The sequence below is a fragment of the Pseudonaja textilis genome, chromosome 2 (genome assembly GCF_049901715.1).
Source record: "Pseudonaja textilis isolate UNSWEBS1 chromosome 2, rPseTex1.2, whole genome shotgun sequence".
Classification (NCBI taxonomy): domain Eukaryota; kingdom Metazoa; phylum Chordata; class Lepidosauria; order Squamata; family Elapidae; genus Pseudonaja; species Pseudonaja textilis.
In genome coordinates, this window is record NC_141991.1 from 66723620 (window position 1) to 66751501 (window position 27882).

The following is a 27882-nucleotide window of genomic DNA, read 5'->3' on the forward strand; positions in this document are numbered from 1 at the left end:
GGTGTTAGCACAGGCACACTAGAGGCAGAGTTTATTACACTATGCAGCTAACAACCCTGGAGAAGAAAAACCTCTGTTGTTAAGAATATCAACAACTCCATATTTAGAAAAAAAAAATCATTATTAACCCATTCTCCTTTGGTCATTACAAAGCAAAAGATATATTTAAGGTATTTTTTACAGAGTGAGAAGCTGGAAGAAAATAACCTTCTATCTGTCTCTCCCCAGTGGGGGGCAGATCTCAACCTGGCTCACAGGTACATTTCTTTCGCTGTCAAAAGCAGCAGAACGTCAAATTTTCTAATGTCAAAACGATGGTGTAAATTATTTCCAATAAAAGCAGCGTTTACCAAAAGCTGCATTTCTGACCATCTCTTGGGACGCCAATTATGGCTCTTCCCGTCTGCCCTCTCAATGTAAAAGAGGCTGAGTGTGTGCGAGTGAACTCTTTCTCCGGCCAGTGCAGTCACATGACATGGCTGGCCAGGCCGTATAGTCTCTGATCCCTCATTTGTATGCAGCAGTCTTTAAAAAAAATATTGTATTATAATAGGAATTTCTCTTTCCATCTCTATATTTTGGATAAATGTCAATCGTCCGTAAGGTCTTGCACAAAGAGAACTTCCGTGTGGCTGAGTCCGGCTTCCTGCAGCGTGGGTGGATTAGGCCATTCCTCTGTAGGCAGGCAGGGCAGGACACGGCGGGGAAAATTGGCCTCGATCTGGAACTTTTCCGGACTCTCTTTCAAAGAGAATAGGAAATCATGGATCACCTGCGAAAATTATACAAAATGTCAGTCAAAGGATTGCAACATTACAACAACAACACTGAAGACTGTTACTGTGCAATGAGTAGGAAGCTTTAAATGTCAAGGCACAGACTTCCAAGAAATCACACCGTTCTTTAAATAAAGCATTCACTTCAGGCAACATAGCTCCATCAATAAGTCCTGCTGGAGAAATGGGGAAGTGATCCCCCCCACCCCCCCTAATTTCTAGCATCCCCTGAAAATTCTTCCAAATATTTGGTGGTACAGCACAGGGGTGGCATGAAAAGATATTCCATGTCCAATCCATTCGCTTTCTTGGGAGCCCTATATCTCTCTCTCTTTCTCCCTCCCTCTCCCTCCCTCTTCCTCCTTCTCTCACTCCTCTCTTCTTTCCCTCTCTCTTTCTCTCCCTCTCTTCTCCCTCTATCCCTCCCTGCCAAGAAATAAACACTGGATGTCCTGTGGGAAACTGAGGTACAATTCCCTAATAAGTGCCTCTTCATAGCTTAGCCTATTTGGGCACAATTCAAGGTCAAATGAGACCTGAAAGAGTTGTGCTTTGCTTCACACTTTGACTGAGCCCCACAATTCCCACACTGCTGTTTTAGCTTGCTTGGTGTGGCAGCTTAAGGGTGCACATTTTTGAAGGTCATATAAAAACATTCATTGCTCATACGATTAGGATTTCCCCCCCTCCTTTTCTTACAGTTAAAGATTGTGTAAAGTGAAACCTCCTTTCCACCCTGGAGTCATTGGGCATCTTGAAGATGATCTTAACACTTTCAGGATCATCAGGATGTGGCTCGGGAGGCAGGCATTCAGATTTCCGTTCCTTCTCCTCTTGCAAAGTCTGGAGGGTTAATTGGAGAGATGAACAACAAGCAACAATTCAAAGAACATAGCAAAATCTAAATCTAAATACATGCATCAGGGCACCGTAGCAGCAATCATTAGCTTCAAACAGATTCTCAAATCTCAATCCCTCTACCGTGTTTCTCACATAATAAGGCCGGGCCTTATTTTTTTTTGACCCCGGAAAAAACAGCTAGGCCGTCTTTTTAGGGGTGACATAAGGAGGGTCCATCAGGGAGGCGCTTGCTGCCCACCAGGGCCGCGCCAGAGCCATGCGGGCTGGGCAGAGCCGGGAAAGCGAGCCGCGGGTGCGTGTGTGCCGCCTCCTGCCCCTCGTTCCCAAATCTCGCCCGGGTGAGCAGCGCTTCGCTTGCTCTACAAAGCTGCGGCTTCCTCACCTCTCAGCAAGCAGGAGGAATCTGCTGCAGCCTCCTCCTCCTCAGCCACAGCGCAGACGTTGACCTTGCGGGGAGAGAGAGGGAGAGATCCTCTCGGGCGAGCGCCTTCCCCCGCAGCCCTCCACACGAAAGGAGGACCTGCCGGTAGGGGAAACCAAGCCGCGAAGACTTCCTCGACGGATGCTCCCGAAGGGGTCGGTCGGAAGCGGCGTGGCTAGGCTGGCCGCGGAGGCGCTCGGTGCAGGTGCCTCCAAAGGCGGGAAGGACGGGCTGGCGGGCGCTAACCTCGGTTGTTCTCCCCGCATTGGGCTAAGGGTGGTGGCTGTTTCCGCTGCGAGCGGCTCGGACCCACTGCTGCTGCTCCGCAGCTGCCCACCTGGCCTTTCTTTGAGGTGGAAGAGCTCGCTGGGCTGAAGGGACCGGCGCGTCAGAGGCGCTCAGTGTAGGGAGGTTGGGGAGGAACCGAAGAGGCCCCGGGAGATTCGCCTCCCCACGTGGGGTTGGGCTACCCTCTCAGGCAGGGGAGGCTTTGTTGTAGTAGGATGTCGTTTTTAAAAGAATTCGCTTTACCTTCGAAAGCAAAGGGAAGGTGGCGATGGGAGTGCCTGAAGCCAAGTGTCTCCTCAGGGCTCCGGTTGCAGGGAGGAGCCCTGACTGGCCGCACGTGGCTGTGCCAAACGCCGCGGCGTTGCTCTAACGCCGTGGCAGCAAGGGAGAAGGGAAAGCAACGGTGGAAGGTCTCCAGATATGAAGTGCCCCACCAACGCAGGCAACACCATATCCGGGCATGCAACAAAAGTACTTCCTAATGGCAAGCCCCCTACCACCACCACCCCATTTCGCATGTTTAATATGGGCCTTAATTTGGGGGGAGGGACTTAATTTGATTTTATGCCAATAAAACATGGTGGGGCTTCGTATTGGTGGAGGCCGTATTGTTGGAGAAACATGGTAGATGAGGGGATCCCAAGCTTTCTCTGGTTCATGGTGCCCTCAGCATCTCAGCAATGTTGCTATAGCACCTCTAGAGGTTCCTAAACTGTGCATCCAGATGGTGAGGCACCAAAGTAAGATCACTAACAGTTCTGTTTATTAATTAGTGAGCCATGGTGGCGCAGTGGTTAGAGTGCAGTATTGCAGGCTACTTCCACTGACTGCTGGCTGCCTACAATTTGGCAGTTTGAATCTCACCATGCTCAAGGTCGACTTAGCCTTCCATCCTTCCGAGGTGGGTAAAATGAGGAGCCAAATTGTTGGGGGCAATATGCCGACTCTGTAAAACCTCTTAGAGAGGGCTGTAAAGCACTGTGAAGCGGTATATAAGTCTAAGTACTATTGCTATTGCTACCGTGTTTCTCCAACAATACGCCCCCCTCAATAGGAAGACCCAGCATGTTTTCTAGGCACAAAATGAAATTAAGCCCCTCCTCCCAAATTTAGGCCTAGTTTAAACCAGGCAAAATTGGGGGGGAAGGTGGGGGAAAACTTGCCATTAGGAGTGCCCCGCAGGCAGCTATGCCTCACCATCAGCCGCTCCTAACAGCCAATCATGGTGGAGCACAGAGGGGCTCCCTTACCCCCACCATGCACCTTTGCTGCAGACCCGGGTCAGCAGGCGGACGGCGTCGGCGTGGATGTCTAGCAGCATTTCAGCCACTTCTCAGGCCTTTGAAGCTTCCACGGTTCCCACCGATGCTGGTCCCTCTCTCGCCAGCGCCGTCTCCAAGAACAGCGCCTGAATCATTCCCACTTTTCCCGTCCCCGTAACAGGAAAAAAAAAAAACATTTTGAGGTACCTGGGAGCGCTGCGTGCTGCATTTTGGTTTAATCTCAAGTGGCTGGGTGGGCGTGAAAAGACCTGAGCAAGCGTCTCTGCTGCTGCTACCCTTGATGCTCCAGCCTCGGGCTCTGCAAGTTTGCAAAAGTCCCGGTGCGCAGCCCGTTCCTGCATTGGCAAGCGCCCAGGCCAAGCTGCAGCTGTTCCTCTCTCGCCAGCGCCGTCTCCAACAACAGCGGCAGCAGAAACCGTGGAAGCGTTTCAGCCACTTCTCGGGTGGGGGAGCCGCCTCCATAACTTCCACAGTTCCCGCCGCTGCTGCCACTATTATTGGAGACAGTGCTGGAGAGAGAGGGACAGCTGCAGCTCGGCCTGGGCGGTTGGAATGCAGGAACGGGCTGCGCACTGGGACTTTTGCAAAGTTGCAGAGCCCGAGGATGGAGCACCAAGGGTAGCAGCAGCAGAGACGCTCGCTCGGCTCTTTTCACACCCACCCAGCCGCTCGGGATTAAATGAAAACGCAGCGCGTGGCGCTCCCAGGTACCTCAAAATGTTTTTTTTTCCTGTTGTTATGGGGACGGGGGAAAAGTGGGAGTGATTCAGACGCTGTTGTTGGAGACGGTGCTGGTGAGAGAGGCACCAGCACCGGTTGAAACCGTGGAAGCTATGGAGGCCTGAGAAGCGGCTGAAACGCTGCCGGCAGACATCCCCACCCGCCCGCTGACCCGGGTCTTCAGCGCTTGGTGGGGATAAAGGAGCCCTCTGTGCTCCACCATGATTGGCCGTTAGGAGTGGCTGGTGACAAGGCATAGCTGCCAGCCGGGCACCCTAGGCGAGGGTGCGCAGGGGGGCGGGGAGAAATTAATTCACCCCCAGAAAGATGTCCTTGCCATTTTGGGGGGGCTCAAAAAAAAAAAAAAAAAAAGACCCAGCCTTATTATATGAGAAACACAGTAGTAAAATATCCTGTCTGGAATAGCTTGGAAACTGAAGCTCTAGATACAAGATGAGGATTCAAATGTGGAAATGCAACATTTCAAGCAAGAGATTTTTAACATCAATAATATCCAGAGAAACTCCTTAATAATCAAATCTGACAGGCATTAAAATCTGCAGTTAAATTTTTCTAATATATTCAGTGAAATTGTTAAAAAGTTCTATTGCAAAGAGGACTTTAGTAAACTTGTAAAAGAAAGTGTAACATGCATACCAGTTCCTGCACCTGTCTCCCCTTCTTGGGTAAAAACAAATTTGAAAAATTTGAGCCTTTCTATATATATTTCAGAACTTCACACCTTATCACATCAGATTACAGGTAGTGTTTTTAATCTTTATGAATTAATCTATTATGTTAGAAGTTTTTACATACTTTCTCATTACAAAAAAAACTACAATACTGAGTGAAATACAAATTAAAACATCTGATTTCTAACTCAATTCCATTTTGCATGCTGAATCTTGATGGGTTAGAACACTTGGTATTCGGTCTACTACAGTATTCCTTAAACCTTTTGCTCAGGACTCCTTCCTCCCCTTTAAAAATTATGGGGGGGCCCAAACCAGCTTTTGTTCATATGGGTTATACTTATTTATTGGCATTCACCAGATTAAAAATTAAAATTGATGCATTTGTAGATATTTACTGTATCTGGTAAAAATAGCAGTATTAAATCTATTAGATATTAACATACATATTTTCTGAAAAACTTTAACAAATAATAATTTGATAATAATGAGACGAGTGAAAATATTTGCAAACATTTTCAATAGGTGGCAAAGAAAAATACTGATTTTGTGTCCTTTAAGAGGGAGTTGGGGGACCCCAAGGGTGCTCAGACCACATCTAATATATAGGCTAATCAACTAGAAAAGCTATTTCCTCTACTCCACAATTTACTCCTAAGGCAACCAATATCCCTTCTTACCTGCCGCCTTCTCTCCTCTGCCATCTTCTGCTGTTGCACCTCTTCCTCCTTTCTCCTCTTCTTCTCTCGCTCTTCCTTTTTCTTACGTTCTTTCTCCTGATCTGCCCGTAAGGAAGCCAGGTATGCCTCATCCTGTTGCTGCCTCAGGACCTGAGTTTGGTTTCGTTCTTCTCTAATATAGAAAGGGAAATTTGTTCTAATTAACCAAAGTGTTTTTTTTTTAATTAGAAATTCTAGAATACCAATTTCTGACTTTTTAAAATAAGAACCATTTAGAATTAGGACCGTTGACCACTTTTCTATCACAATTTGAGTACATATATGGCTGCCCTAGACAGCAATATGTCCCAAAGACTTTTTCCCAAAGGCAACTGGACTTTCTTGTGTCAGGATTCCAAGTAACATGTCCATAACAAACAAAGCTCCAAGGCAAGTGGGTTCCTCAAAGAATTGGTTCATTCGATGTATCATATTGGCATAAGCTGGTGAAAACCCACTCTGAATATTCCTGTGATTTTCACCTAATTAAAAGTGTCTCCCTTTTCCCAAACACTCACTCACATGGTCCAATCAAGGTCCCATCCAGTTGTCAGGTGACATTGCTCCTTTTCTCCCCAGCCACCTGTGGGAATGTCCTTGGTTCCCAGGAGAAAGTATTTTGTTTTCACTACAAACCCACACTATCTCTATCTCTCCCCCCCATCTCTCAGCTCCAATGTGGCAACACTGAACCCTCAAAATGGCCTTGGTCGGATCAGCTTCAGCTTTTGGTTATTTCTATGAGAACGTTTTGCTTCTCGTCCAAGAAGCTTCTTCAGTTCACTGAAGAAGGTTCTTGGATAAGAAGCAAAATGGAAATAACCAAGGAAGTTCAGTTGCCTTTTGGAGAAAGCACATTTGGAACAATCATGACCTGGATGATTGAAAATCTCCACACACATTTAGACAACGACATTTTCAAATTGAACATCCCGAGTGGCAGCATTTTTTTTCCCATTAAAAATGAAGAGCACTCCAAAAAGAGGTGAAACTTCAAACCTGTAATCTAGATATATTAAAGAACTTATCAAGAGGAGAAGTGTTTTATCCTTCTCTTCAACCAAATTTGTATTTTGTCAATATATGAATGCACAAATTGCTGAGACTACAATTTGTTTAGGTTAATATGAATTGTAGTTCCAAAAAATCTACAGTCCCACTGAATGTGATACCTAGAGCCTACCTTTGAGGCTGGAAGAGATTAAAAATATGAGAAGGAGTATGTAACTTTTCAACAGCAGAAGGCAACGCTGCCACACCTTCCCATTCTCCCATTTCAAGTAGCAACGGCCAAAGTGGCAATACTATGATTTTACTGTTGGGGGATATATGTTAAAATGTAATGGATTGTAGCTCACTTATTTTCAATTTGGTGTAAATATACAATAGCAGTAAATCATGCTCCTGGTTCTCTCTCCTATGCTGCCAAATTTTCTGTTAACTTTTTTACCTCCTGTAGTTATTTATTTAGCATATGGCATGTGTTAGCCAGGGTGACTGTGAAAGGAAATTTTTTGGGTGGTGTTATCTTTACTGTCTAAATGCCGATCGGCATTCGGGAGAGGCTTTCTTGTCCCTGCGCAGTTTATTCACTCAAAGGAATTGAACCGCTGAGCTGCCAACATCAGCGGTGCACAAGCCCAGTGTTTTACGTGAGCCACCGCAGTCCCACGATCTGCTGTAGTATTTCTGGTCATAGCATGTAATCTACCAGTTATGTGCGTAGTTATTAATTTGATCACGAAGTAGATAAATACAAGTTGAATAGTGTAATTTTTGATATCGTGAGTCATGAGATATGTTCCTGGTTCCCATTGAGCAAGGTCCTCAAAGTTCACAATGCCTGAGCTCATACAACACTTCACATGATTTGCCAGTTTTCTTACACGATGCTGAGCTAATCCAATTCAGCAGATTATGATTTATAACTTAGTGTGTTGTATGTATCAAACTGTGTCTTATTAAGCAAGCTATAATTAAAACAATTGTAGGCCATATGTGATCTATGAATCTAGTTAATCTCAGATTTTTGGTGACTGAGGGCAAACTAAATGAGAAAAGGATGTAATATGAAACAGATATCCATACAAACTGCCTTGAGTTTTTGAAGAGATACCGGCATATTATTTGTTAGAAACATTATAATTATCATTCTCCATGTTTTATTCAATATTAAAATATTTTGGAATAAAACAAAGGAACAAAATGGTGTTATTTTTCTGCTTAATACCTTTCCAGACGCTCAGACACAAGGTATGTCTGATTGGAATCCATAATGAATGTCAACTGGTTAATGAGATCATCAGGTTGGATAAGTCCTTCTAACCTTCCAACCACAGTCATTCTACGATCTTTCAGCATGATCACTGCCAGGAAAGGGTAGGTGTTCTCACGCAAAGCCTGAGACACTGAGGAAAATAAAGCACCGTCACTATCTGCAGCTTTAGAATGCAAGCCAATATTTAACATTTAAACTGAACTACATTATTTTGTCTCTCAATTCTTATTAAGAGCCACTCTGGCAGTTTTCAGAGAAAAGCATTTCCTATTTCTGTTATTATAAGTATCTTGTAATTCAAGATGGCAGAGGTTCAGATGTGATCTCTAATCAAATATTCCTTATCACAGAGCTGTGATTTTATTCCATAATTAACTGTAAAAAACTTGTTCAAGCTGCCGTGTTTATTTCCACTCTATGATGTTCTAAATTATGCGTGGATTAATTTAAAAATCTCTGGTAATAATATAAACTTTTACAATTACCCACTATTTATATACTTTTATTGTTGAAATGCCCATGGAGCTCCCTTCAACTACGTTTATCCACATCAGTTGTAAATTCTTCACATTCCAAGAATACCTTTTTCCAAATTACCAAGTTCCCTATTGAAGGTTTAAAGTTTCTAAAAAACTTCAAAAGTTATTTAAAAATTTAGAACACACCAACATTTAATGGGATTTCTTTCCCAGGAAATATGTATAACACAGCAGCTAAGACTATTCCAGTGTACTTTTACTCTGGCCATAAGCACCAATGAATACACTCAATGTTGCTTCTGAAGATATATTACAAGAAGAGATACCTCTGTATCCTTCTGGTTTATTGGTAGAACATGCCCAAAACAGCATCCTGGTGTTTATCAGGGAAATCACTTCTGGTACACAGAGTGTACTGCTATAAGAGGAGAACAAACAACATACTTGAAGCTATATACAAAACATATTATTCATTTATTTGATATATTTATATCCAGCCTTTCGTTCAGGAGTTCACAGCAGTCTTCATAGTGCTTCCTCCTTTCTCCCCGCCCCACCCCAATAAAAGCTTTTAAAGTAGATTCAAGCTGATAGTTCCCGCGACTTAAAGTGATTTATACGCAGATAATTTGATGACATAGTAACACCTACCGACAGAATTCATCAGTATCTTGATGATCATCTCCATGCAGGTAAACAAGGAGGAAGCGCAACTCCCTCTTGGCATCATTCAGCGCCTTGAAAGACAGCATTTGAAAAACAGGATTAGAGAAGATAATACAAAAAGGTTCAGTTTGCAGAACAGAAAGGTTCTGGTGATCTATGCCTAACAAAGGGCTACAATTTGGGTGTTCTGATCTGAGCACGGAATGAAAAAAGTCTGCTTTGTCCTAGGAGAAATGGCTGGGCCACAGGGGGAAAACCCAGGACAAAAGCAACTGAGAGGAGGCAGGAGAGGGGTGGTATGGGAATACACCACTTGGTTAGGAGTGGAGAAATGGTATAGAGTTGCTTTAGAACTAATAGGCCTAAACCCGAATACAGGTAATTCTCAACTTATGACCACAATTGAGCCCAAAATGTCTATTTCTAAGCAAGACGATTGTTAAGTGAATCTTGTCCCCTTTTGTGACATTTCTTCCCACAGTTGTTAAGTGAATCACTGCAGTGGTAAGTTAGTAACATGGTTGTTAAGTGAATCTGGCTTCCCCATTGACTTTACATTGACAGGAGGTTGCAAAAAATGACTCCGGGACACAGAAACCATCACAAATATGAGTCAGTTGCCAAGCGTCCAAATTTTGATCACATGACCATGGGGATGATGGCAATGGACTCGTATTTATGATGATTGGAATATTCTGAGGTCATGTGACCACTTTTTGCAACCTTCTGACAAGCAAAGTCAATGGGGAAGCCAGATTGTCATGCCCCTGATGGAGACTGACTCTGAGGGAGAGGAGGAACAGCCAACAGGGAGTGGAAGTGTGACTCCGGAGGTTGTGGAGGAGCCTGGGGATAGGCAGAGGCTGGCTGGGTAGTCAGAGGAGGACCCAGGCTCATCCCCTCTCTATCCTAGGGCACACAGGGAGGAGAGGATAAGGGAGAGACGTGGTCTACTGGGGAGGAGAGGGCCTTGATCCTCTTCATGGGATGCAGCTGTGACAACTGGATAAGAGGACGGACATGCATACAGGTGAACGCTGGAAACAAAGCATGGAAATATCTCTGGTTTATTGTTCCTGAGTTTGGCGTCCTTCCCAGTGTGTGTTCTGATATCTGTGGACATCTTCAAGCCCTTATCTTGCCTGGTCTGTGTTGTTTTTTACTCTTTATAATTTAAATGGCATTTCCTCCCTCTTGTAACTGCTTGTATGGGAGTTTTTTTTGTCTGCAGTCAAGGATATTTGGAGCTTGGAAGCAAAGTGAAGGAATAAAAGGGGCTTCACCTGTTTTTTGCGACTGTGTTTATTTTGTATCACACCCTGGATCATCACACAGATTCACTTAACAACCATGTTACTAACTTACCACTGCAGTGTGAAAAACAGTCATAAGTCACTTTTTTCAGTGCCATTATAACTTTGAACAGTCACTAAATGAACTGTTGTAAGTTGAGGACAACTTGCATGGCCTTTGCAATAATTATGAGGATTAATGTGGATTTCTATCTCAAAGACAATTGAAAGGTAATGTCAGAACTGTGTTGGATACCTTGGAATATTTGGAACAATACAACAAAAAACAAGTTTCTCTGACTATGCTTCTGAACAATGCACAACTGAGTTTGAAATAGAACAAATATACAAATGATGAACTTGTAAATGCTAACATGTATAAACTTTTGTTGAAATCTGAGACAAAAGCACAAGTGAAAGTATGATAAAGTGGGCTAAAATTTGGTTATGATATAAAAATGGAACAATGAGAAAATATGTGGCTGAAAGTTTTGAAAACTTATATTATGTTCTGGTCTTCAAAGTTTAAAAAAATAAAATGATATACCATTGTGTGTGACACCAGCAAAACGAAAATGTATAAAGATATTTTGAATGTATGCTGGAAATGTAAACAACATGAAGGGATGTTTTATCATGTTTGGTAGATGTGTAAAAAGCCAAAAAAATGCATTTAAATACATGGACTAATTCAGAAGACCTTAATGACTACAAGTAGTCCTTTACTTACAACAATTGGGATAAAAATTTTCATTACTAAATTATGCAATCATTAAGTAGGTTACATCTGATTTTACAATTTTTTAATGCCATGGTCATTAAGCAAATCATGTACTATTAAGTGAATCTAGCTTCCCACATTGACTTGGCTTGTGGAAAATCCTTGGAAAAGTTGCAAATGGTGATCACTTATCCTGGGGATGCTATCATCACCCTAAATGTTGGTTGGTTGTCAAGCACCCGAACACTGATCTTATGACCATGGGATGCTACACTGCTAAGTGTGAGGACTGGTTATAACTATCTTCAGCATTTTCATAATTTTGAACAGTTGCTAAATGAATGGTTGTAAGATTAGAACTACTTATAATGTACAATTAAAACCAGAGACATTTCTTTTTGGATTAATGGATGGTTAGAAAAACATCATGACATTTTATTTTTATATTTGAGAACTGCAGCAAGAGAATTAGTTTCCCTGAAAATACGTATTCTGAAATTAACTTGATTTTTACATGTCTAAACCCTACACCCAAAATAACCCCTTAAGACCCCACCCACTCCATTCCATTGTATGAGGGGGAGGCAAGACACATGTGTAAAAATCAAGCTAGGGTACGGGTGGGGGATGGAGCTGCTCCCATGGACCCCACACCTACTGTACCTTAGGACCACCACAGCCACACACCCCACACCCCAACACCTGTTGCACCACTGCCTGACTTCTGTGGCTGCTTGCGGTCAGACACGTGATGCATTGAACCGCCACCGGCGCTCACAGGACATCACATGGAGCATCGCACAACTGCTGCCGTGCGTGGATTGGCACAAAGCACCACACTGCCTCCTGCCAAAAGTGGCAGCACCAGCTCAACAAGCCACAAGGCGTCTGACACAAGCGACCAAAGAAGTCAGGCAGCGGCGTAAGAGGTGTCAGATGTGGGAGGCATGGCTGTGATGTTTCTAAGGTAAGCTGGTAAGACATCCCTGAAAATAAGATCTGGTGCCTCTTTTGGAGGCAAATATAAATCTGGTCTTTTATATATATCTGGTGTGTGTGTATACACACACACACACACACACACACACACACACACACACAAAAGACCAGATTTTATTTTTGGAGAAACATGGTATGTATTCAAAAATGGGAAGATATGGTGCTACCCACAAAGGAGGAATGGTTGGTGATGACTACAGAACTTGTAGATATGGCAAAATTGACTTTTTAAATTAGAGATTTACATTTATTGCTGACTGGAAATACCTTATAGACTTTCTTTTTCATTCTTTACTCTTTTCTCCTATCTTTTGTTAAGTTTAAAAAGGAACACTTAATTAAAAATGCAATTACTATCTAATCACAAATAATACTATCAGAATTTCAAATTACATGTTTACATTTTACCAGTATTATTTTTATAAAGAGAAGTAATTGCAATTGTGCTTCAAAGGAAAGCTTAAGAGCGGCTTTCTAAGAGACATAACAAACCAGGATTAGAATAATTCCGTTTATATGAGTCAACATTTACACCAACCTGGCTGTATGTTCCCTGATAGAAGACAGGATGTATTCTTCCATATTTTTCTTCAAACATATGAATAAATGAAACAATGTCCCCTACAGGGTCAGTGACCCGACTACGAGGATCAGGACGGATAAAACGTAAAGCAAACCTGAGACAAAACAGGATCAAAATTTTTGATTACTGGTTATCTAAGAATCTGAAGATATGAATGGTCTGACCACGGTCTTAAATTCTCTAAACTAATTTCTACATGATCAGCAACAAATTGATTTAAGTTTGCAAAACACAAATATGCATTAGGAATCAATCAAGACTGATTATTATATTTCTATTATATTTTTATACTGAAAATGGTAAGAAATGCCTTGTTGAATAAAATCACAATTCATTAACATTTTTATACAATTTCTAATAATGCTTACCAGAAATTTGGCACTTATCCATTAATAACCCAATCTTATTTGTGTGCTTGTGAGAGTATATATGTATGCGTGCCCATGTATGTGACAGATTAAACTAATTAACAAAAATGAAGTTGAGCGTGAACTTTAAGGTTAATATAAACAAATATGAACTCAGCTGGACTTACCTAAATATATCAAGTAATGTGTAATATGTAAATCGGAATGGAAGCATTATCATATAGTATCCCCAACCTAATAAACCCTGAAACAAATAGAAAGTAATTATCAGTTTATTCCTTTTTACACACTCATGTTAATATATTTTCAGGCAGTTATATTAGTGAAAAATTAACAGAATCAGTAAAACTGCTGTTAAGTAAAACCATGAAGAAGACATCAAGCTATCCTAACTAATGCAGTGTGGAAGATATTATAGTATAACAATGACACAAATTTTGGAATCTCATTGCCAGATTTTTTTTTAATATAAACAAGGGATTTATTAGCTCTTCGGGGATTAGTGATCATTTAAAACAGCTATTTAAAATGATCAATGGCTATTTCATGTGACATATTCGTTCTACACAGAAAATAATACACTTCATGAATATACCAAATAAATTAGCACTAACAAAGGTGGGTACCTTTTCTGCTAGAACAGCTTCGTGATTTTGATTGGTAGATGTGAAATGTGTTACTTCACAAAAGAAATAAGCTAAGCCTCCCAGTAGCTTCTAACATACCTATTTTATGGACCAATTCAGCAAAAATAAGCCAAAAATGTCCTACTGGAAATGTAACTGCTGTGTTTACTGTTTACAGTAATGTAACAAAAGGAAAAATGCCAATTGTGGACGCTCACAAGCCAAGTCTTCTATACAAAGGAATTCCCAGTGATTCATGCAGCACATGAACAATCCATAACACAGAAAATACAAAAGGAAAGAACTTTATTTCTGTTCACATTAGCAACAGAGAATCCCACTCTTTTCTTTTTAAACATATTCAGATAAAATAACCTGCCCTTGGCTGTGGCCTTGAAACAACATAGCTGTAGATTCTGTGATCCGCAGTGTTGACCTGCAGGGGCCGAGAAGGTGGTGGGTTGAAGACACTTGGGACGCCCTCTTGTTCATTTAATCGGTCCTGAACAGCTGCCTACAGGGGGAGATCCACAATGTATTATGCTCCTATCGCAGAAAAGATTATACTATTTTGAACAGAGGAGGAGGAGGAGGAACGACCTAATGGACATAGACCTATTGATAGCTTTCGGTCTGAAATACATTATTAAAAAGTTTAAATAAATAGTAACTTCTTTACTAAATGTTCTTGTAGTTTGAAATGCTAAGGAATAGCTGAAAACAAACAAGATGACATACATGCAAATCTTCCCAGTTTCATCCCCATGAAAATAATATTTGAATGAATTAAACTGAAAGACAGTAAGTGGTTCAAAGCCACCTGCTCCAAGGATGAGTGAGTTTTGAATCTGGGTGTCATTCCTTATCCATTAACCACTTATTGGCTCTAGAACTTGAAAATTTCAGAAATCTAGCTAGTTTCCTATATATCTGTTTTCAATAAAAGAACACAGTATTTTTTAGTTCTTATAAATGAGGTAGATTTGAAAGTTGTACAGATACTATATGTGAATTACATTTGTAATAATCAGACAAAAAACAGCAATATTTTGCTGAATTCCATGCTTCTCCCTCTAGTTATAAGAATTCTGCACAGTGAAACAAAGCAGAATTATACAAAATAAAGAAAATATGAGTAGTTATGCTTATTAATGTATTTATAATATGTGAAATAACATTTTAGAATTAAGCACATCTGATTATAAGATACATTAAAGAAGGAACTCATATCAATGTCTTTCACAGATGTAAGACTACAATCAGTGCAATAAGAAAGCCGAGCCAAATGGCACAGTACCTCTATATTCCAGTTGTGTTGCTCTAGAGTATGACGACATTGGTCCATGGACTCTATGCCGGTCAAATCCTAAGGCCAAAGGAAGTGGGGAAACCAATGTCACAAAAGGCACATTTCTTGAATTAATTAACATTTATTTTTAGTCACTTCTCTTAATAATTCAGACATCAGCTAAGCATTCACAAATGTTGTCCAAACACAACCAATAATTAAGCAATGTGTGGTGGTCTGGCACTTGAAATGAGACGCAGGGAAACGTCTGAGCAAATGCCAGCCCCGAGCGAACTCAGGCAGCAGTATTTATTTAAGAAAGAAATCGAAAGTACAGAATTGAAAACAATGACCTCAACAGGATGAGAACATGCAGCCACGGAAAGTCCCATGAGAATATACAGGCACGGAAAGTCCCATGGAAACGTCTCTGCTGTGTACCTTGAACTTTCACCTATATTCCTGTTCCTTCTAAGCCCGCAGATCATAACAGGATGAGACATCCTCACTGTGAAGGTACTCCTACCCCCACCAAGAGTGCCCACACATCCCTAGATCTATGCGAAATAGCTGTACAAAGGACTTACAGAAAATGATTAATAAAATATATTACCACAGCAATGCTGGATTCTAAACAGGGCACAAACAAACTTTACCTTTAATGCTTAGTTTAAAAAAAAACTCTTTGATTCTTAAAAAACCTTGGAGAAAACCAGAATATTGTTTTTTAGATTTCTGTTAGTTGGGAAAAGGCCAGCTCTCCCCAAATGGAAATAGGATGCCAAATGTTGAAATGCTTCGTGGTAATTCTTCTTGCATCAGTGATAGTTTCAATGGATCATGAGTTATTCCCCCTTTGGCATATCAATTTGTATCAAAACTCTTCTTTATATTTAGCTGTATTAGTTATTCATCCATTCTCAGATGTACTATTAAAAACTGATGGTAAAGGTACCAAGGACCGATTTTGTGGGAGACAATTTTTCCACGATTTTTTTTTGGGGGGGAGCACGCAACCTAGATCCCTTGCACGCAGAGTTTACCGTAAGGTTTGCATTCCTATGCGAATCTAATATCTGATGTTCTGAGGTGGAGCTGAGGTGGTGATAACTAACACCGGGGAGCAGATGCAAATACAGATGAAGTTCCTCCAGCTGTGCGGCCTGGTTCCTAACAGTTAGACCAGACATTGATTGATCGTCATATCTCATTAATACTTGGATAGGAAACCAACAGAATTTTTCAAGAGCTATAAGGTAGACTGGGAATTTGAAAAACAACTTAGAAGAAGGCAATGCCAAATAACTACTATGTTGTTGCTGAGAAAACTATATAAACCTGTACATGAATTCACTGGGAGTTAAACTCAAATAAGGCTTTATCTTATTACTTCTGTAAATATCAATTGGGTGATCATAAATGCAAGGCAAAAATGAAACTTCTTAAATCAAGACTATAAAAGTCAGGTTCTTATAACATAATGAGCAAAACCAAATAAACTATCCAACCTCCCAAAACCGGCTCGGTCATTAACATTTTCTACCACTCTTTTGCCTCAATAAGGCAACATTCAACAAAAGGTTATTTTCCTATAGAATCAGAAAATAAGGATTGAAAAGAAACCTGGGGATCATCTGATTCAACTCTCTGCCTGGTACAGGAACCCACAACTATGCATCCTCTCTTGTGAAAGGAGAATCTACCTCCAACCAAGGTAGTCTGTTCCATTGTTGAACACCTCTTATTGTTATGATTTCTTCCTGGATGTCCAACCAAAGCTACTTCTGAACAATTTAAAACCATTTGTTGTTGTTTTTTCATATTTTCTAGAATAATTTTGAACAATCATGTCCTGTTTTCTAGATCAGCGGTTCCCAAACTTTCTGGCTTGGCAGCCCAGTGGGGTGTGTGTGTGTGTATGGTCCTGTGTGAGCAGCAGATGCACACATGTGCGCACAGCTCCATTTGTGTGAGCAGCGGGCATGCCGCCTATGCTCACACAAGGACACACACAGCTTGCATGAGAGGAACTGCGCACACACCCACCTGATGCTTTTGTGGTCCGGTTCAAAACGGTGGGCTGGGAAGTTATTAAGTATTGTTTCAGTCTTCTCTTCTCCAGACTAAATATACCCAATGTTTCCAATCACTCCTCAAAAGTTTTTATTTTCAGGATCCTTGGTCTTGGTTGTTCTTTTCAGAACACATTGCAATTTGTTAAGTGTTTTTTGTAAGCAATGGTATCCAGAATTAGATGCAATATTCTGAGCACTGTCTGACCAATGCAGGAGAGACATGACTTCTCTTGATCTTGACATAATGTCCCTAGCCCTTCAGCTTCTAATCCTTCAAGACACATTTATACTTTTTGCATGAACTGCTCCCTAGTATGGTTTGTAAACCTCTAAAGCTCTACTCCTGTCTTTTGTGTCTGTGTCTAAATGTAGAATGTTTGTCCCTAACAGGCTTAGCCATCAGCTTGCAGGTCCCAAGGGACCAGAGATAAGATGGTTCTGTTTTAATTCAATCTTACATGTACCTGATAGTTTGTATTTCTAAAAGAAAGATTGCTATATATTTTAGCAATGATTATTTTTATATATTAGTTTTATTTTAATATTGTAAGCCACCCACATTGTGTGAGATGGTCTGCTATATAAATTTGATAAATATTAATCTAAACAATGCCTATTGTTTCAATTTGTCAATATTCTCCTGAATCTTGATACTATCCTCTAAAGCACGGGTGTTAAACTTGATCGCGCCGCTTGATGTATTGCAACATTTTTGCCTTTGCGGAGCCAGGGTGGGCATGGCCTATACATGATACATCTGGCCTGTGGGCCGCCAGATCCTATCACCTCTATTTTTGTATCATATCAAGGTATTTCTAAATATGTTCCACATGAAATATAACACTAGACATTTTTCTCCACATTGTCATTAAGACGTATTGACACACACTTATTGCATACTAGATTTGAACCACTCTGTGACCATCTCTTAAATTTTTAAAATCTTCTTTACTAGAATCTTATAGGAGTCTTTGTTGCAGCCAAGTAGAGCCACTGTCCACCAAATTCTCATAAGCAACCAAACAATCACTTTGGCAGCACAGTTCTTTCCCATATATACCATATTTGTCATTGTAGTATCTTTGTAATTATGGCTTATCTATTCAAATAACCAAAATATAAATTTGTTTAATAATAATATTTTAATATCTACCAGTCTTCAAAATGTTTTATTCCTTTTCTAAATTAAAAAAAAAACTATTTAAAAAAAAACTAAAAATTGAGTTATAGGTACTGGAATTGGCTATAATTTATATTTTATGAACTAACTCACTGCTTATTATTACATATCTAATCCATAACTGAGAAGTTTACACTGTTTAGACATTATGTTAAGTATCCTTTGCTTGATAAAAAAACATTCTGATTCCAACTACAAATAAATGTACTGTCTTCAGAGATGCGAGTTTGTACTTCATGATTGAATATAAATAGTAAAACACTGTACCCATTAATTATTTCTCTTTTATCCAGGATGATTTCTGCACATACATCATCAGTACTATATTTTAAAGTCCTTATCATTTGTCCTCTGATATTATTGCTGTTGCTGTTGTTGATTTAATCTTCAATTCGATTCACAGTCTGGGACTGGTAAAAACTTAACTGTTCAAGCGCTAACCAAGGACCTAAGAACTATTAAGGTAGACTCTGAGTATACAGGCAGTTCCGAGTAGGGTGGTGGTGATGATGTCATTATTTCTGTTTTTATACTGTTACATGCTGATCTATTTAGCAATCTCCACATCTCATATTACTATTTAAATTTTATAGTTTACTATCACTACACAAATTTTTATATTGCAAATTCTGGAATTCCCAATGACTACCATCACCATCATGAAAAGAATAATATTTTGCCTAAGAGAAGAAGATCACTAGGTATTTTCTCCAGGAATATACTGTTGTATCCTCAGTGATATACTACACTGAGAGAATGCATGCAAGCACATTGAAAAAATTCAAGAGGAGGCTTCAGGCATTCTAGTTAGCCTGTTAAGCCGGTATTCCTGGTCTTGTTTTATCTCTATTCAAACTTAAAACTTTGTTGAATATGTAGAAGCTCTACAAACCAAAAGATTACCTAATAATATTAGCATATTAAGTTTTCAACAGAACCTCAATTCTCTCTCTCAATATTAAAAATATCTTATAACCCCTCCATGAAATAAGATTTCAATTAAGCTAAAACAAAATCTATACAGATAAACTTCCTCCTAAATCATATACTTGATTGGACAAATGTATCTAATATTTCTGTGCATTTCTAGGCTTCTATTGTCCTTTTCCATGTAGCGTGCCTGTTAGAACTTTCTTTATTAAACTAGCTAAGAGAGGATAGCGGCCTTATGTGAAAGAACTAACAATATCACACATCAACATTTTTATGTAGGTTTCAACATCACAAAGAGGCAGCTTTTAGCAGCATGCACTTTTTAGCTAAAACTAAATTTCCAATATCTTTTCCCTTGACTGTATCACAATGCAAGAGTCACAAACAACTGAATAAAGTTTCTCTGATAAAATTACCATTACAATAAATTTGTTGTGGTCCACCGGCCTGTGGAGCTGGCAGCAGAGTCAGACAGTGGGGAGGAACATGGGCCAGTCCTGGAATCTGGGGAGAACTCGGACGAGAGATCTGCGTCCGACACAGAGATGGGGCTAGGGCCATCTGAGAGTTAATTCCAGAGCTTCCAGAATCTGACATCAGCCAGGCAGAGAAACAGGGGGAGCCTGTTCTCAGTGCGTGCTTGCGCAGAGCTGCCAGAAGGCAAGATCAGTTAAGACAAAAGGGGCGACTTGGGAGTAAGGCTTGGAGATGATTGGATCTTGGATGCCTCCCATAAGACATAAAGGAGGAGCAAAGGGACATGAGCCTTTACAGGAAGCAACCGTTCTGATTGGTTTAAACTCTGAAACTCCGTTTGGCCTTGTGCAGCTAATTGGAAATTTAGTCGTTGGCAGCTTTTCAAGGGAGGTAAAGGTGAGCGCTTATCAGCCTCATCCCGAAAGGACTGTGGCAGACTTCTACTGGACTATTCACAAACTGTTTAGGACTCATTACGGGCTGTGAATGAATATAATTCACAGCCGTTGAAATAAAAAGAGGGTTTGGGGGACTAAACCTGTGATTGTTACTGTCTCAGGAAGCCTTGATCAGAACAGAATTGGAGCATTCAAGTGCCCTATAATTTTGAAAGAACTGAACATCCATAATGACAATTATGTAGTTGTCCCTGTGAAAATATGGAAATATAATTTGTTTGATGTTGGAAGGAGGACAAATGACTATTAATGTACATTTTTCTCAAGGTTATAATCCAGGAACAGCTTAAGATTTGTATAATGGAATATTTTTCTCACAAACTGTAAAAAAAATATCCAACACTCTACTTCAACTTTGGAATATAGGTAGTTCTCAATTTACAACCACAATTGAGTCCAAAGTTTATGTTAAGTGAGAAACTTGTTAAATGAGTTTTGCCCCATTTTACAACTTTCCTTGCCATTTTTCTTAAGAGAATCACTGCAGTTGTTAAATTAGTAACATGGCTATTAAGTAAATCTGATTTCCTCATTGACTTTGCATATCAGAAAGGCGCAAAAGGGGATCACGTGACTCCAGGACACTGCAACCATCATAAATGTGAATAAGTTGTCAAGCATCTGAATGTAAATCACATGACCATGGGGATGCTACAACAGTCATAAGTATGAAAAATGGTAATAAGTTACTTTTTTCAGGACTGTTGTAATGTCAGAGTGTTTGCAGATTATTTGCCTAACAGTGGTTTATATACAAGACTGCTACATACATACATGTGTTAGACAAATACCTGGCAAGCAATCTATCTTCATTACTCTGCACAGAGAACGACAATGGAGATACAATACGAGGAGAGAGAGAGAGGTGCCTTCTCATGGCCTTATATAAACAGCTTCTTAAAGCGGCAATTCCCTGCTGACCCATCCTCAGTCTTAAAATGGCAATATCCTGCTGATTCATTCTCATTTCATCAGCATTTACAGCAGCCTTACAACAGCTGGTCAGCTATTAAATCTCAATACTTTAACATGTAACTTTGAACAGTCACGAAACTGCTGTAAGTCAAGGTGTATCTGTAATTGTGTTTTAGATGAAGGGCAGATTTATTGAGCATTTACTTCTCCAACGACAAGTATTCTTGTGAAACATATTCCATAAAGATACATTTTGAATTTTCTTGCTAAATATAATGTAAAAAGTGTAACATAAAAATACATTTTTACGCAAGAGCAGAGAAACAAATCTTAGCTTAACTCACTTATTTTATTAATACAATACTAGTTGTGAATTATTTTAACTGACCAACATAGAAATGCCAAAAGACTGGCAATAGGCTATTTGTACACATTTCAGCTTTCATTCATTTCTCCCATTTTTCTTATTAGACAAGGAAAGCAAATACACTGCTCAAAAAAATAAAGGGAACACTTAAACAACACAATGTAACTCCAAGTCAATCATACTTCTGTGACATCAAACTGTCCACTTAGGGAGCAACGCTGATTGACAACCAAATTCACATGCTATTGTGCAAATGGAATAGACAATAGGTGGAAAGCATAGGCAGTTAAGAAGACATCCCCAATAAAGGAGTGGTTCTGCAGGTGGTGACCACAGATCACTTCTCAGTTCCTATGCTTTCTGGCTGGTGGTTTGGTCATTTTTGAATGCTGGCGGTGCTTTCACTCTAGTGGTAGCATGAGATGGAGTCTACAACCCACACAAGTGGCTCAGGTAGTGCAGCTCATCCAGGATGGCACTTCAATGCGAGCTGTGGCAAGAAGGTTTGCTGTGTCTGTCAGCGTAGTGTTCAGAGCATGGAGGCGCTACCAGGAGACAGGCCAGTACATCAGGAGACGTGGAGGCCGTAGGAGGGCAACAACCCAGCATTAGGACCGCTACCTCCACCTTTGTGCAAGGAGGGACAGGAGGAGCACTGCCAGAGCCCTGCAAAATGACCTCCAGCGGGCCACAAATGTGCATGTGGCTGCTCAAACGGTCAGAAACAGACTCCATGAGGGTGGTATGAGGGCCCGACGTCCACAGGTGGGGGTTGTGCTTACAGCCCAACACCGTGCAGGATGTTTGGCATTTGCCAGAGGATACCAAGATTGGCAAATTCGCCACTGGGGCCTGTGCTCTTCACAGATGAAAGCAGGTTCACACTGACCATATGTGACAGACGTGACAGGGTCTGGAGACACCATGGAGAACATTCTGCTGCCTGCAACATCCTCCAGCATGACCGGTTTGTCAGTGGGTCAGTAATGGTGTGGGGTAGCATTTCTTTAGGGGGCCGCACAGCCCTCCATGTGCTCACCAGAGGTAGCCTGACTGCCATTAGGTACCAAGATGAGATCCTCAGACCCCTTGTGAGACCATATGCTGGTGCAGTTGGCCCTGGGTTCCTCCTAATGCACAACCATGCTAGACCTCATGTGGCTGGAGTGTGTCAGCAGTTCCTGCAAGATGAAGGCATTAATACTATGGACTGGCCCGCCCGTTCCCCAGACCTGAATCCAATTGAGTACATCTGGGACATCATGTCTTGCTCCATCTACCAACGCCATGTTGCACCACAGACTGTCCAGGAGTTGGGGGATGCTTTAGTCCAGGTGTGGGAGGAGATACCTCAGGAGACCATCTGCCACCTCATCAGGAGCATTGCCAGGCATTGCAGGAAGGTCATATAGGCACATGGAGGCCACACACACTACTGAGCCTCATTTTGACTAGTTTTAAGGACATTACATCAAAGTTGGATCAGCCTGACGTGTTTTCTTCCACTTTAATTTTGAGTGTAACTCCAAATCCAGACCTCCATGGGTTGCTAAATTTGATTTCCATTAATAATTTTTGTGTGATTTTGTTGTCAGCACATTCAACTATGTAATAAACAAAGTATTTAATGAGAATATTTCATTCATTCAGATTTAGAATGTCTTATTTTTGCGTTCCCTTTATTTTTTTGAGCAGTGTAGTAATAGTTGTGTGCTACTACTGTACCATAACGTTATTAGATTCTACAGCAGCGAACAAAAAGTTTAGCACAAAAAGAAGAAAGGATGGACTTTTTATGTCTCTATTAAACCTGATTTTACTAAAATCCAAGCATACTATCAAACCTGTTAACATTTTTATAATTTTAAAAAAGATCCAAACACATTTTAAACTGTTTAGCTGGATCAGACTGTCCCTCAGATATGTGTTTTTATATGGTCAGTTTCTCAATACTTATTACAACTGTAGAAACTGTACATCTTATACTGTGTCTCTTCCAATTTGCTGCTTGCCATTTGGACATGTTGGTATATGACGAAAGCTGGCATCTTATCGCAGGTTTGAAAAAACAACCATAAATATTCTGGCTAATAAAATGGCTACAGTTTTTCTTTTTCTTCCCCACCCCAACTTAACAGCTAATTTTTTTTTGGAAAATATTTAAGAAAAACCTGTCCAAATATAAGCATAAGCTCTAGTTTAGTTCTGCATCTTCTGTCAACCCCCATTTTGAGTCCTTCCAGACCACCTTTAGATCATATCACCAGGTAGTACATTTTTTTATAGTAATAAGGAATAAAGCAGATTATACAACTGTGACGTTGCTGTGTCTATTTTACCTATTAGCTCCTTTTCATCCCCACCAAAAATATAAAAGGGCAAAACTGCAATTGCCCTCAAATGTGGTCTTTTTAAAATAATACCTTGAGAATCCTGTATATTTTTATTTCCTGAATACTATTACTAGTGTCTTCACATATACAAAAAAAATCTGCCATTAGCCTTCACACCCTTTAGATTCTTATACCTGTATTTTATGTAACTAACAGTAAATGTGTCATGTGATGATACAGAATTAAATAAGTCACTGTGCTGAAGTTTATTTATTTGATTTCTATTTGTAATGAAATCTGGAGGGAGGGTAGGTCTCTCACAAGGAAATAAGAAGGAAACCAGTCTTGTGTCTTTGGTATACAGAAAGAGGCCCAGATGGGATCCTCCCTAAATCTTCACAACTCTTTTATATTCTTTGCAATTATCTCATTGTTAACACTCTGAAGGTTGGTGGTTAGTTTTGAGGACTCTGCTTGAGGCCACTTGGGGGTTTTCTGTACTCTCCAGGTCACCTGAATCGAAGTGCAAATGGGTTGTGCACCCTTCTTGGGACTGCTAAGAAGACTGTATTGCAGACAGGAGACAAGTGGTGTCATTTTCAAGGGAAAGCACTCTCAAGGAAAAAAACCAAGAAAGTTTAGTTCCCTCATGGTTGGGACTGGATGATTGAGAATCTCCACAGAATTAATCCTTCACAAGATTTATTTGATAGGATAGTTATGCAGTGTGCTTTAGTATGCTAAAATGTTTCCCTATGGGCAAACAGCTATAAAGAAAATACCCTGAGCAACTGTGTAGTTCTTTGTGCCTGACAATATTCTCCCTTTATTTTCAAAACATTTTATTTTGAAAAATAGTATGCATACTGTAAATTATTTCCTACAGAAAATAATAAATATGAAGTTCAGAAAATAGAGTATAATTGATTTTGGCAGCCCAGTTTAAGTTATAGATGATATGATGATAAAAGATTATGAGTAAAATCTATCTTAGAGAAGGAAAAATTTCAACTCAACTAAAAATAACCTGAGTTTACTAAAATATCAGGGAAGGAGATATGTTAATCTGCAGTAGCCAAAAATCGAAATACATTTGGCAGTTTCTTTTCAAATTAATTAAACACATTAATAAAAGGCACGTTTTGTAAATTACAGCTCAGCTACAACTACAGCTGTGGTTCATGAAAGGCTATGGATTGGTCCTGGTGACCGACCCAGATTGGTTTGGCATGAAAGATTATGTCTATTATTAAAATATATTCGTCTGAAAAGATGCTACCTGGTTCTTTCTAATTTTTGGCAGGGTATCAGAAGATTTTTTTAAAAAGCACAATGTTTTCTTCAATAGATACAGCAAACAAAAAATAAACTTACCATCAAATTTCTTGTCAAAATAACCATAAGAACCTAGCATGCATGGTTGTATCAACTCTGCCTGCAGCACTTTAAGCAACCAGAACAGTGTAACAGTACCAAATAAAATTATGGCTACCTAAAATGCATAGGGAAGAAACAATTCTATCACTTTGGAACATTACCAGTAATTGGTATGATTTATAGTAGTGATTGTGCAGCCTCTATTTGATATAACTGAATCAAAATCTGGACATAAGTATTTAGCTTTCCTCAATGTTCAATATCCAGATGTATTATATCTGTTACTTCCAAAAATATGGATGAAAGCAATACCGGCTAGGCGTTCTCAGAACTGTAGCCTCAACTTACACCAAACTGGGAAACCATTCTGATGTACATAATTATGCAAAACTTAATTTCTGTTCTGTTTAACATTGAAGTGTAATAGAAATCAATAAGGAAAGAAGACCAGACATCTTAATGCCTCAAATCCATTTTAAGGCACCACTTATACTAAACAAATTACTATGCATAACTACTGGTTACAAAATAATATACAGAGGTTTTCTTAATTATATATAATCCAATAGGCTGAATACTTAAAAATGTTAGGGGAGGAAAGGAACAGCTGAGGTTGAAACTGGATCTATATATAATCAGTGGTATTATGGAATAACAAGGGATGGGTAACTGTCAAGTTTCTTCCCTTATGGATCAATGTGGAAGTACTCCCAAGGCAATTGAAATGACAGGGCTTGGAATAAACACTATGTCCCATAAGACCTATCCAAATCCCTCACAATGGTGGGTTGATTTTTAAAGTCATATCAATTTTCTTTTAAGTTTTCAGTTGTAAATATTCCATGTTACACTTCCTTCTCTTTTAAAAACCAAGGATAATAGAACAAAAGTTTCATATGCAGGGGAAAAAACTACCGTTCTCACTGTAGTGTTGTTGGAAATTGCTGTGAAAAGACAAAAGGAACTGAAGGAGGCAGTAGCAGATTTAATTGGCTTTCCTGCATTTATTATAAAAGCTAAATATAAAGCAGTCATAAATTGTAATACATGTAAATGACATACTTAATTAAGTGTGACTTTGTAGGAATATCAATAGTTTAGCTTATGTAGCTAATAGATATATGCCATCAATTAAAACTAATTAGGAATTCCAATTAGTTTTATTAGAATGTATTAGTTTTATTGTAAGAGTTGCCAACTTTTCTACAAGTTGTTGCCAAAACTGTCCAGGGTGATATCCTCCCTAATATTCTTATGGCAGTTAGTAAACATAACATCTTATGCTCTTTACTTACTCTTTCAAGTAAACAATGATTTCTGGGAGCAGCATATAGCTCAGTGTCCTCAAACAAGATAGAACATAGGAATAATGCTACACATCTGTACATTTGGTTAATTAATAATCCATTTAACTCACTACATCTTATTCTAAAGTAAATATTCATGATACTGGGCTCCATGTCAACCAGCCTGGAATGGATCGGAAACTGACTCATTTCCTGTTGTCTTTAATCAGCCTACCGTGCGATGGTTGTTTCTACTAATGAATTTCGAAGGCAATATATAAATACGTACATTTCAAGTAAGCTCAGACTTTACATTACAGATTCTCTCCCCACCAACCCCGTAATTCCCCTTGAAAGAAAGAAAGCCATTCGTTTTACGCAGAGCTTCCTGAAAAAACCGCACACACAAGAGAGAAGCCTTCACAGGGCTCCCCTAAGTCTCGGGTGAGGGGAACTGCCCTTTTCCCAAGCACTACATCCTACACAGCCGTCCCCGCCGCACATGGCCCCGCTGCCATCCCACGGCCAGCAGCAGTGAATGGCCAAGTTGCTCCCGCCTTTCCCTGCACGCTAGAAACCCCCGAGGGACGAATGAGATAGGGCTCTAGCAGGGGTCGTCGGCCTCCCCGCGTTCACCCAGGTCCGCCCACCCGCCGTGCCCCGGGGCCAGCACCTGGAACTGAAGCAGCTTCTCAGTTTGCTCCGCCGACAACTCCCGCTCGTCCGGTGCCGCCATTTTGCCGCCGCCTCTGACCCGCAGCTGCGTCAGTCTACGGATATGACGTGACAATTCGAACCTTCCATTTACGCTCTACCCGCGCGCGTCACCATAGAGATTGGAGATTTACTTCGCCCCCCCCCCTCCGCGCGGAAGCGGCGGTGTTGCGCAATGTCACGCTTCAGAGCGTCCCATTCTGCGTGTAAAAATGGACCTTGTTGCTTGATTTACGAAACGGTGGCTGAAAAAGAAATTCCCCCATTTTATTTTAATAATGATTAGTTAGTAGTATAATTTCCTGTGAAATCGACGGAAGTAATATTTGAGTGTTTTTAATTCGCCTTAATATGGTTGAATACACACCCACATATATCAAAGTTATCCTGCTTAACGCGCAGAGTTTTCAGCATTATAGAGTTGCCAATGGCGTCTCGGAAGTGGAGCCCATTATTGAACACTGCAGGTTAGAAGTGGAACCGAGGCTAGCTTAGATTCGAGACAAAAGCCAAACTATAACACGATTCCGAGACTGCAATAAGTCTACGATCGCACCAGTCGGTCGCATTTGCGAGCGTCCCCCGTAGCTTCCAGTTTTATTTATGAGCCACATCTCACACCCTGAGAACCTCGAGGAACACGTGGTTTTATGCGAATGAATGGAGCGTAAGACTTGGCTGCGTGTATTTCTGTGCTCCGTCGGTAT

At 40.4% G+C, this 27882-nt stretch overlaps 1 protein-coding gene across 1 annotated transcript; it reads right to left on the reverse strand.

Annotated features, from left to right (window-relative positions):
• Window positions 1-4: 4 nt before the first annotated feature.
• Window positions 5-27216, reverse strand: FAF2 (Fas associated factor family member 2). The gene is made up of 11 exons (XM_026696708.2): window positions 27135-27216; window positions 15070-15138; window positions 14152-14286; window positions 13314-13390; window positions 12734-12872; window positions 9169-9254; window positions 8844-8935; window positions 7991-8168; window positions 5722-5893; window positions 1476-1619; window positions 5-772 (listed from the first exon to the last, which is right to left on the reverse strand). The coding sequence occupies exons 1-11, from the start codon at window positions 27195-27197 to the stop codon at window positions 590-592; spliced, it is 1338 nt and encodes a 445-aa protein (XP_026552493.1). The 5' UTR covers window positions 27198-27216; the 3' UTR covers window positions 5-589.
• Window positions 27217-27882: the final 666 nt, after the last annotated feature.